This window comes from Procambarus clarkii, chromosome 28, assembly GCF_040958095.1.
Source record: "Procambarus clarkii isolate CNS0578487 chromosome 28, FALCON_Pclarkii_2.0, whole genome shotgun sequence".
Lineage (NCBI taxonomy): Eukaryota > Metazoa > Arthropoda > Malacostraca > Decapoda > Cambaridae > Procambarus > Procambarus clarkii.
In genome coordinates, this window is record NC_091177.1 from 38,947,276 (window position 1) to 38,959,627 (window position 12,352).

General features: G+C 41.6%; 1 protein-coding gene across 1 annotated transcript in view; it reads left to right on the top strand.

Moving 5' to 3' along the window:
* LOC138369538 (dipeptidase 1-like) overlaps positions 1-12,352 on the top strand; it is a 523,228-nt gene that overhangs the window by 37,238 nt on the left and 473,638 nt on the right. Inside the window, exon 2 of the mRNA XM_069332943.1 lies at positions 9,022-9,178. Within this exon, the coding sequence (XP_069189044.1) occupies positions 9,022-9,178 (157 nt within the window). The remainder of the gene's footprint in view (positions 1-9,021; positions 9,179-12,352) is intronic.

The following is a 12,352-nucleotide window of genomic DNA, read 5'->3' on the forward strand; positions in this document are numbered from 1 at the left end:
TGTGTGTGTGTGTGTGTGTGTGTGTGTGTGTGTGTGTGTGTGTGTGTGTGTGTGTGTGTGTGTGTGTGTGTGTGTGTGTAATAAGACTCCAGAAATAGATCACCTGTCAAAAGCTATGTGAAGACAGAGAGTGCCCAAAGATGGCTGATTATTCCAGGTCAGTTTAAGCGCAAGGAACAAATTATCACAAAGTAATTAAGTGGACTAAGAAAAATAAAGATTATATTTTGATAACCGTTCCAGAAAGCAGTTTGATTATTTTTTAGGTGCAAATTGTCAAATAAAAAGTTCATGGAATGAGATAACGAACGTCAGGAATTACACATACAGTAGGCACCAAGATATTTTTAATGTTATTGAAGAAAATTAAAATATGTAATATATTATGCACAACAAAAGATGAGATTGATCTAACATTAAATCAGCTGAATTTGAGTCCTGTGTACATCTTGCCTTTAATGAATGAGAAAATTATAAGAGCAAAATAAAAAAATGGTGATTATTCAACCCGTCCTCCCTAAAGAACGTCACATTTTGATGTATATTCTACCTATGGCCAAAAATCGTTTTATTAGAAAATGAGAGCTGCTTACAAAATTGACATACTGTCCCGTTTTCTGTTTTGGGCTCTCTGATAGGTTAGGAGAGGGCACTTTATTACGACAGTTTCTTGATATTGGGGGAACCTTAGGAGGACAGGCTGTGTTATTATAAACCGTTTGGCATCTACTACAATAACCTTGAAATTTGGACGGCTAACTTGAATGCCTATCTTTCAATGTTCTTTAAAGCTTAGTGTCCCACTGTACATCGCCCAGTGTAGTAAGTACATATGTACGTGTTCTCATTCCAGAAATCTGACGAACATGTAAGTTCTCTTCTATAACGGTCGTGCAGTTTCCCTTAACACACTATTAAACAATGTAACTATATAATAATTGACTCCAGCTGATAAATCCAACTACTTGCACTAGACGGTAGAGCGAAGGTCTCGCTTCATGCAGGTCGGCGTTCAATCCCGGACCGTCCAAGTGGTTAGACACCATTTCTTCCCCCAATCCCAACCCAAATCCTTATCCTGAGCCCCTTCCAAGTGCTATACAGTCGTAATGGCTTTGCACTTTCTCCTGATAGTTCCCTGCCCTTCCAGCTGATAACTAAACACCCATGTGTCTCATTTTGCACGCAATACGGGTTACTCTTCCTCGTTGTGCAGGGTCTTTGCAGCGGAAACTATTCAGTGCTGCAGTTTACAGGAAAGCCTTGTTTTCACTCCACTTCTTGATGCCCAGAAAGCTTTTGACAGTATAATCATACCCAACTCTTAGGTAGCTGCTAGGTAGGAAGATGACCTGCAATCTCAGGGAGTTATATTATATGTATTATTAGTATTATATATATTTGTTAACATGTATACAAATTAGCTGTGAAATGGAGTAATGTCTTGTTTGAAAACGTATCACTTAAATGGGATCAAAGATCTATTTTGTTCTTTATCATTTGCAATCTCTTTTTGATTCAATGACGAATGAATTGAGAAAGAGACGTGCAATCCTGAAGCAGTTATTCTGTCCAGTGAAGTTATTCTGACAATCCATGTGAATTATACCTTGCGTTGGTTCCGGGAAAAAAGGTCCCCGCGGCCCGGTCTCTGGCCAGGCCGCCTCGTTGCTGGACTGGTCAACCAGGCTGTTGGATGCTGCTGCTCGCAACCTGACGTATGACTCACAGCCTGGTTAATCAGGAATCCTTTGGAGGTGTTTATCCAGTTCTCTCTAGAACACTGTGAGTGGTCGGTTAGGTATACCTCTTATGTGTAGAGGAAGCGCGTGGAACATTTTCGTGCCTCTGATGTTGATAGTTCTCTCTCAGAGTACCTGTTGCACCTCTGCTCTTCAACGGGTGTATTCTGCACATCCTGCCATGCCTTCTGGTCTCATGTGATGTCATTTCTGTGTGCAGGGTTGGAACCAGCATAATAGTTTCTATGTAAATTATTATGTATTTCTCCCGCCGGTACTATAGAGAATACAGATTTTGTAATTTTAATAGGTTTCAGTAATTTATATGGTTTATTAAGTGGATTCTAACAGTAAGAAATCTCTGCATGCGCTCTCCAGGTCAGCAATTTCTCCAGCTTTGAAAGGGGCTGTCATTGTGCAGCAGTACTCCACTCTAGAGAGCACTAGCGTCTTGAAGAGTATCATCATCGGTATAGCATCTCTACCGTGAAAGGTTCTTGTTATCCAACCTGTCATTTTTCTTGCAGTTGTGACGGTACTTTATTGTAATTTTTTAAAGGTAAGGTCTTCCGATATGAGTACACCCAGATCCTTTACATTACTTCTACGTTCTATGGTATGATTTGAATGTGTTTGTACGCAATTTCCGTTTTTATATTACAATTTTTCCATAGCGAAGAAGCTTGGACATATCTTTATTATATACTATAATATTTTCTGTACTACATTGAAGGACCTGATTAACATCAGTTCGCAGGTTTGCTGTGCCCTCCGTGTTGTCTACTCTCTTAAAAATCTTAGTGTCATCTGTAAAGGATGATACGGTTCTCTAGATTATGTCCTTGTCTATATCCGATATTAGAATGAGAAAGAGTACTGGAGCAAGCACAGCCCTGGAAACACAAACCGAAACTGTCTCTATTTTCCGCGTGTAACAACTTGTAATAAAGTTGTTACATCTTGGCTTAACGTGTTTATGACGTATTGGAACGTTGTTACAACTTGATATATTGGTTGTTATAACTGGTTAGGTGGTGTTAAAACTTGTTCGAACGTTGTACCAACGTCGTAGTTTGGGTGTGTGTTTGGAGGGAGTACCCTGAGGGGCTGAGCTCTTCATGGATGATGGTCCAGATTTTACTTTGTTAATTATTACACTTTAGGTTCTGTTAGGAAATTGTATTGTATTCGTATTGTTCCGGTAATTCCTTTTGAACACATTTTGTGTGCAATAACGTAATGGTCACATTTATCGATTTTTTTTTTTAGAAATCTGTGTATATTATGTCGGCGCTTTATTTGTTTTCCATAGCATCTAAGGCCATGTCATAGTTGTCCAGCAATTGTGATAGGCAAGAGCGCCTTGTTCTGAAACCATGTTGTCCAGGGATATGTAGACGCTTCGATTCCATGTGTTTTATGATCTTGCTTCTTGTCATTCTTTTAAAGATTTTTATGATGTGTGATGTTAGTGCTATTGGTCTGTATTTTTTTTTTGCCTCTGTTTTTATTCACTCCTTTATGGAGTGGTGCTATTTCTGTTATTTATAGTATGTCAAGAATAACACTAATATCCGATCACATTCTCCTAAAAAATGTTTAGGGCCTGTGATATTGGTTATCATAGTTGTTGATGAATGTGATGTTCCACGAGTCAGGGCCTGGTGCAGGGTGAATATCATACTGTCTACGGCTACTTTAAAATCAAGTGGGGTCAGGATGACGTCTGATGTGAATTGAAGTTGGTATCATATTCATGAAGATTTGTTTGGGTATTCAATCTTCATGAATATGATGCCAACAGGGTAATCATATTCATGTCATATTCATATCCATATTCATATTCGTAATTTGGGTAATCGTGCGTTTAAGGGCTCACTGAAAACGGAATCGTACTATGAGAAACAACATTTTGGATTTCTCTCTATTTTGCTGATGGCCTTTTGTTCTCTCTGCCTCTCCTGGATTTTAAATGATTCTGGTAGCTTTTGTTCAATCGTTTCTATTTCTCTGCATAACCTTCTGTGTTCTTCTTGAGATAAGGCCCAAGAACGGCAAAGAGGAACGTCCAAGGGCTTAAGAACGTCCAAATTGTTCTGCGAATCATCTCCTTCCTCTATAGAGGGAACGTCGTTCTCGTTCCAGTCTGCATCTCTTCCTCTTTCTTCTTAGAGGTATGCAGTTTGAGTATATTTTTAATACGTTATAATATGCTATAGATTTTTTGGGGTAATACGTAAAGTTACAGTTCTGAATTTAATTCCACGTTAAATCCTTTTGGATGTGCTGTCGTTCTTCTCATTCAGGTGACTCGCACTATCCGGTGATAGTGACTCAGGTGACAGTCACACAGGTGACTCGTTATACTGCGAGAACTAATAGGCAGAGAAATTTCATTTTAATATACAGGAAAGAATCTGGAACAATCATATCCTTATTGGGCCAACTTATCAAATTTTAGTATTGCACAGGCTGGAAGTTTGAACAAGTGTAAGTGAATTTTATCTTCAATTTTTTTTTAATTCTGGACGAAGGTAAAGTTATTTAACAGTGTACATGGTTTTGACCTATGGGAGCTGCGAAATGTTGAACTAGATATAAACTAAATTGTGCACACAGAAATTATTTAGGATATATTTTTGGAGTCCATCCTAGCACTCATTACTTTTCCTACGAGACATGATGTCAATCCCTACGGGTGAAGAAATAATTCACAAACGAAGGATAATATTTCGTCTGTAGGTAAACCCATTCAGCAAATAACATAAGCTCTTTTTTCAGACGCTTGCTTATCACTGCCTTTTCAAACTTTGCCAGAAATATAAACTTGCTTGTAATCAATACAGCTTATGACCGAGGAATGTGTATAATATGTTGTGATACTGCAGGATAGAAAATATGTCATCAGGGAGAGCAGGGATGCCCCCGGCTGGACACTGAATATTATAAAGCATTTACTGTCACAAAGGAATTATTGACAAGCAATTCAAATTCAGTTCCCCAAAAATCGTTTTTCAAAGTGAGCTGATCCAGGCAGTCCCGGTAATTTGTTTGATGCTATCTAGTTCCGAGGCTGTGCAAGGTTACGGAAATTCATGTTATATTTAGTTCATAACTCTGAAATTTACAATTATATGCATGATATTGAGTCCCCTTTGGCAGTATAAATGTTGCCTCCCTATTTATCAGCAACAGTTTTTCTAACTGATATTAAAATAAAGATGCATAATCAGCTCTAGCAAGCTACAAAAAAGTGGACAGTCAAAAATGCACTGTTTTGTCTCTTGTTTTTATTAATATAGCAAAGAATATGGATATAATTGTTGGTCAATGTTTAGTGGGGTAAACTTTACATGTACTGAGCATTATGTCATAAACTATTATGTTATTTATATTATTCAGTATATAATTATAATGACTAAATATTATGATATCATTAAAACATTTTCTTGTGCAAAAAAAATTACACAATTTTGGAGAAATCTAAATAAATTATAAACGAACAATCATATATTAATTATATTGTTGATATCAATTATTTTATTTGAATCTGTGAGTGGGAGTTCCTCGAGGCATACATGTTGTATGTTGATGAGCTGTTAATAGTGTGAATTCCATCAGCCAATCAGAGCACAGAGTTTGTTGTGGTACAATCGCCTCGGGCCCTCACTGATGCAGGAACACAGCAGCGAGGGTCTGGAACATGCCCATGTACCCAGTTCTAATTTGGTGCCTCAATAAACGAAAACTTTGATGATGATGATGATGAAGATTAAGCCACCCAAAAGGTGGCATGGGCATGAATAGCCCATAAGTGGTGGCCCTTTTGAGCCATTTCCAGTATCAATAGATGATACTGGAGATCTGTGGAGGTGCGACTGCACCCTGCGTGACGGGAGATGTCTCCCGTGCGAAAACTTTTAAGTCGGTCTTTGAATATATTACCGTTAAGAGGAAGCAAAAGCAACTCACCTTCCAACTGTAATGTTTGCTTTGCCTGGACATTATTTTTGCCGATATGAATGTACATGACTCAGTTTAGGCCTGTGTGACTGTGCTTATATTAAAATGTCATTGTTATGAACATCTGTTATTATATATTGATTTTAATTTTATTAATTCATGTAAATAAAGATCTTGTGTTGTTCAGACTGGGGATAGTGAGCCAGCAGTATCCGGCTCAAACTTCCCAGATCTGGGGATAATGTTCCCGCAGTATCCGGCTCACACTTCCCAGATCTGGGGATAATGTTCCCGCAGTATCTGGCTCACACTTCCCAGATCTGGGGATAATGTTCCTGCAGTATCCGGCTCACACTTCCCAGATCTGGGGATAATGTTCCCGCAGTATCCGGCTCACACTTCCCAGATCTGGGGATAATGTTCCCGCAGTATCCGGCTCACACATCCCAGATCTGGGGATAATGTTCCCGCAGTATCCGGCTCACACTTCCCAGATCTGGGGATAATGTTCCCGCAGTATCCGGCTCACACATCCCAGATCTGGGGATAATGTTCCCGCAGTATCCGGCTCACACTTCCCAGATCTGGGGATAATGTTCCCGCAGTATCCGGCTCACACATCCCAGATCTGGGGATAATGTTCCCGCAGTATCCGGCTCACACTTCCCAGAATCCAGGACATTTGACAGTGCCTCAGAAGTTGCGGCATGCATCAGGCAGTTCGTGGGGAGTATTACCATAACGACGTGTAGTGATGGAGGCCGCGTGCGGCGCTCTGCCACACGTGTACACACAAGCACTCGAGTCCCTGTAATTCACTGTTTACATTATCTTGATAAAGGATGAAGGCTCATCCGAAAATTTGGTTTAATAATAAACTTACACAAGTATTGGGTCTTTTCTTCATTCAAACACAGCAGTAATGAAATAAGCTTCTCCATTACATATTGTGAGACAATTCACTGGGGCTGTGAGGAGATGCGAACCCGCGACCAAGGCATTGCTAGCCGCAAACTCTACCACTGTATCACCGCTGACTTGCTGAAAGTTATACAACCGGATTTCTACTGAAATCACATGAAGGCTAGAGGTCCCTCCTGAAGCAAGTTCAAGTTTAACATATGACCTCCAAGCTCTTGGGTAAAGGTTAAACTAGTCCAAATCATACGCTCCTATACCAGATACACAGATACACTTAGACTGGCTTCAGGAGGGGCCTCTAGACTTCCTATGTTTTCAGTAGAAATCCGGTTGTATGACTTTTAGCCATTCAGTGGTGGTACAGTGGTAGAGTATGTGGCTGGCAATGTCTTGGTCGCGGGTTCGCATCTCCTCACATCCCAGGTGGGTTGTCTCATTGATGTATATCACGTTGGTGTGGTATTCTGTGTGGATTATATATTGTGTTAAAATAATATAGGAAAATAGCCTCCGTGATCTTATAATAACATGCACTTCACTGCGACATTACGTACCAACAAATACATTTTAACGTTTGGCCAAGAATGTGGTAAATATTCTTCCCACGTATAAGAATAAATAAATGAATTTCAATTATACTTAATATTAAACAACTATCAGGATTTGTCCTCAGTTCAGAAATAATAACTTTAATTACAATACGCAGTTATGTCTTGGCAGTTATGTAGGCGATTATGGTCGGAATTTGGAATGTGATCCTGTGGTCCCGGGTTCGATCCCGGATGCCGGAGAGAAACAATGGGCAGAGTTTCTTTCACCCTATGCCCCCTGTTACCTAGCAGTAAAATAGGTATTTGGGAGTTAGTCAGCTATCACGGGCTGCTTCCTGGGGGGTGGAGGCCTGGTCGAGGACCGGGCCGCGGGGACACTAAAGCCCCGAAATCATCTCAAGATAACCTCAAGATATGTCTATCACAATAATTCAGAATTCCAGCCCTATTAATTTAAAGTTGAGGAAATCGGACTAAATACTTTGTAGGTTTGTAAAATTAATAATATATTTTTGATCTTATGACTCAGTAATTATTTAGATCTCTCCCAATTGTACCCACAGAGTCGGGTGCCCCATGTGTACCCACAGAGTCGGGTGTTCATGTGTACCCACAGAGTCGGGTGTTCATGTGTACCCACAGAGTCGGGTGCCCCGTGTGTACCCACAGAGTCGGGTGCCCCGTGTGTACCCACAGAGTCGGGTGCCCCGTGTGTACCCACAGAGTCGGGTGCCCCGTGTGTACCCAGAGAGTCGGGTGCCCCGTGTGTACCCACAGAGTCGGGTGTTCATGTGTACCCACAGAGTCGGGTGCCCCGTGTGTACCCACAGAGTCGAGTGCCCCGTGTGTACCCACAGAGTCGGGTGTTCATGTGTACCCACAGAGTCGGGTGCCCCGTGTGTACCCACAGAGTCGGGTGCCCCGTGTGTACCCACAGAGTCGAGTGCCCCGTGTGTACCCACAGAGTCGGGTGCCCCGTGTGTACCCACAGAGTCGGGTGCCCCGTGTGTACCCACAGAGTCGGGTGCCCCGTGTGTACCCACAGAGTCGGGTGTTCATGTGTACCCACAGAGTCGGGTGCCCCGTGTGTACCCACAGAGTCGGGTGCCCCGTGTGTACCCACAGAGTCGGGTGCCCCGTGTGTACCCACAGAGTCGGGTGCCCCGTGTGTACCCACAGAGTCGGGTGCCCCGTGTGTACCCACAGAGTCGGGTGTTCATGTGTACCCACAGAGTCGGGTGCCCCGTGTGTACCCACAGAGTCGGGTGACCCGTGTGTACCCACAGAGTCGGGTGCCCCGTGTGTACCCACAGAGTCGGGTGCCCCGTGTGTACCCACAGAGTCGGGTGTTCATGTGTACCCACAGAGTCGGGTGTTCATGTGTACCCACAGAGTCGGGTGCCCCGTGTGTACCCACAGAGTCGGGTGTTCATGTGTACCCACAGAGTCGGGTGCCCATGTGTACCCACAGAGTCGGGTGTTCATGTGTACCCACAGAGTATGGAGAATACATGAAATTGCTTGCAATGCTTCATAATATTTTAAGTCATAGTTCTATTTAGAAAATTGCAATATATTTCTTATGCTGTCGTCTAGTTCGTTGATTTATCTCGTTTAAAGGCATCACTCATTTTGTCGGTGAGTGAGTATTCTCGTTTATGACTAAATTATCTAATCTTAATGATGCCTCACGTGTCTGTCTGTAATATTGTTCCCGAAAAATCTCAATCATTAGCTTACTCATCATAAAAAAATTTTATACTAATATTCAAACACTTGTTAGTCAGAAACCCATGAACCATGTTGCTATTTGACTCATCCAAGGGCCCGTGAATGTCTTCCAGGCACAACGACATGGCGTGGAACGTTCGTATGTTCCTCCACAACAAGCTGGATTCCTTCAACCTCTCCCGGGACCTCACGCAGGAGGCCCCGTGGATGAGCTCCCCCTTCTCCCACACTGACCTGCCCAGGCTCAAGAAGGGGCAGGTGGCCGCCCAGGTGAGTACCAGCATCCCCAAGTCACGGCTGATGGGGGGTTGTGATTGGTGCTCGGCAATTATGCAGGCCCAAGTGGGTCACTGAAGTGAAACTGAAGACGCTTTCTCATTATATATATATATATTATATATATATATATTATATATATATATTATATATATATAATATATATATTATATATTATATATATATAAAAACACAAAGATTAATCCAGTGTAATTGGCCTGTTATGTTTGGACATTGTCTTCTGTGTTGGCATCGATATGTTCTTGTCTTGTCCTTACTCTCATGGTGGGTAGAGTAAATAGTTCCGTGATTTGGGTGTTCATGGTAGGTTGTTCTATTCTTATGTGAATTGCTTCAAGAATTTGTAATCTTCTTGCATCTTGGGTTTTGTCTATTATACAGGTATTTTTGTTCATCATTTCTCTTGTTAGGGTGATGTCATGGGCTTGTCTCATGTGATTCCTAGGGGCACCGGATTGAAGATGGCATGTCAAACGCCTCGTCAGCTTGGTCGACGTCATACCTATGTACTTACATTGAAGGTTACATCTTTCGTGGGGGCAAGTGTACATGTATACAACGCTTGACTGCTGTAGAGGGTTCTCCGTCGGCTTCGGGCTGTTTTTGATAAGGAGTTCGGAAGTCTTCTTGGTTTTGTAGAATATTATCAGGTTTATGTTTTGGTTAGGAGTAATGCTTTTTACTCCTTTACGGATTATTTCTTTCATTATTCTTTCCTCTTTTATGTTCACTGTGCATGGTTGATTTGTAATATAATTTTATTGGAGGTAGTGTGGTTTCTGTTCTAGGTGCTGGATTATACCAACGGTCCAAGTGTCTTCTTATAGCAGCGTTTATTTCCGCGTTGCTATATCCGTTGTTCACCAATACCTGAGTTACTCTTTCAAACTCTCTACTCACGTTGCTCCATTCAGAGCAGTGGGTAAGCGCTCGACGAATATAAGCATTGAGAACACTGGCTTTGTATCTTTGGGGGCACTCACTTCTACCGTTCAGGCATAATCCTATGTTGGTGGGCTTGGTATATACGTTGGTGCTTAAAGAGGTCCCTGTTTTTGTTATTAGTACATCCAAGAATGTCAGACTGTTATTTTCACTATTTTCATGTGTAAATCGGAGTACTGGCTCTCTCTCTAGATGTCTTTTTAGGTCAATCAGTTCATCTGAGTCTTTTACTATTACGAATATGTCATCTACATAACGGCAATATACAGTTGGTTTCTGTCTGCTACTGAAGACCCTGTCTTCGATGGTTATCTTGAGATGATTTCGGGGCTTTTTAGTGTCCCCGCGACCTGGTCCTCGACCAGGCCTCCACCCCCAGGAAGCAGCCCGTGACAGCTGACTAACTCCCAGGTACCTATTTACTGCTAGGTAACAGGGGCATTCAGGGTGAAAGAAACTTTGCCCATTTGTTTCTGCCTCGTGCGGGAATCGAACCCGCGCCACAGAATTACGAATCCTGCGCGCTATCCACCAGGCTACGAGGCCCCTTTTATATGGTTCCCATATAAAATTTAGCAAATAAAACTTCTAAGGGGGAGCTCATTGCTACTCCGTTTATTTGTAAATACATGTCTCCTTGTGGACTGATTAAAGGGGCTTCCTTTGTACATGCTTCGAGAAGACTCTTCAAGTGTTGCTCGGGTATGTCTAATTTGGGGTGCTCTCGTCTCTGTATACTCTGTCCAGTATCATTCCTATAGTTGTGTCGACTGGGACGTTGGTAAATAGGGATTCAACGTCCATGGAAGCAATGATTCCATCGGGCTGAGTTGATTTGATTAATTCTAGAAAACTTGCTGATGATTGTAGACTAAACTTACTTGGAGTGTATGGAGTTAGGAGTTCATTGAGATCTTTTTCCCAGGTGATAGGTTGGAGTTGGTATTTGGCTGATTATAGGGCGTAGTGGGTTACCTGGTTTGTGTGTCTTAACATTACCATAGGCATATCCTAAGCCATAGTCGCCTTGAAATTTATTGAAATGCACACTACCTTTCTTTGCGTGGATTGCTGTAATGATTCGTTGAACTTTGGAGTCGTCACTAAGGATGTCGCTAATTTTGTTCATGTATTCTTGGGTAGGAATCAACACATATGGTGCTGTCTTGTCGGCTTTTCTTATTGTTACGTCTTTCAGATTTTTTAGTTGTTCTGCTGCTTCTTTGAGTCGTGGGGTTAAGATTGTAGATGAATATGTTCCTCAATTTTTTAGTAGTTCAGCCTGAAGTGTGTCAGTGGTGATGACTTTTTTGTTGTCTTCTAGCTTATGGATGTCGTCCAGAAGCATTTCAATTTCCAGGTGTTTTTGATGCATCTTTCTTTTAGATAAGAATTGACAATTTAGACCAAGATTTAAGAGGTCTCGTTGGTCCTGGGTAAGATCATAAGAAGTTAGGTTAATGTAGCCATGTTTAGGACGAGGGATCTTTAACTGTCCACCGTTAAGGGCTGTTAACTTACGGAGTGTCTTTGTTTCTACACGAGTTTTATGTTGTTTCAGGTTAAATAGTTCACTGTTGATGGTTTGCTTGAGTTGGATAGGGATGTCGTACTGGGTCCATTTGTTTAACAGATGCTCAGCCTGCTCTGTAAGGGTTTGGAGGGCTTCCTTCTTCTTGTTTAGTTGATGCCGTATGAGTTCTTGCCTATACCTATAGGTAAACTCTGTATTGCGGACTGCTGGGTCATGTGGGTTTATATTGGTGTATACTGGCAGCAGGTTTTCTTTCAAACATGTTTCATTGAATATTACCGCATATTCTGTATTTATTATTTTCTGGTTTAGGGCTTCTATCCCTCTAACTATTTTCTTAGCATCAGGGGTTAGCTGAAATAGGAGTTCTCCAAAACTCATTTTCGTAATTTTAAGGTGAAGAAAAGAAGTGAATTACTATAGAATGTATTACACTTATTTATACAATTTGCACAACGTTTCGAACCTCCATGGTTCATTCACAAGTGATGCTCCATGGTTCATTCTCAAGTCATGCCCCCCCTCCTAAGGGGGAGCAATGGGCTCCCCCTTAAGAGTTTTATTTGCTAATTTTTATATGGGAACCATCGAAGACAGGGTCTTCAGTAGCAGACAAAAACCAACTGTATACTGCCGTTATGTAGATGACATATTCGTAATAGTAAAAG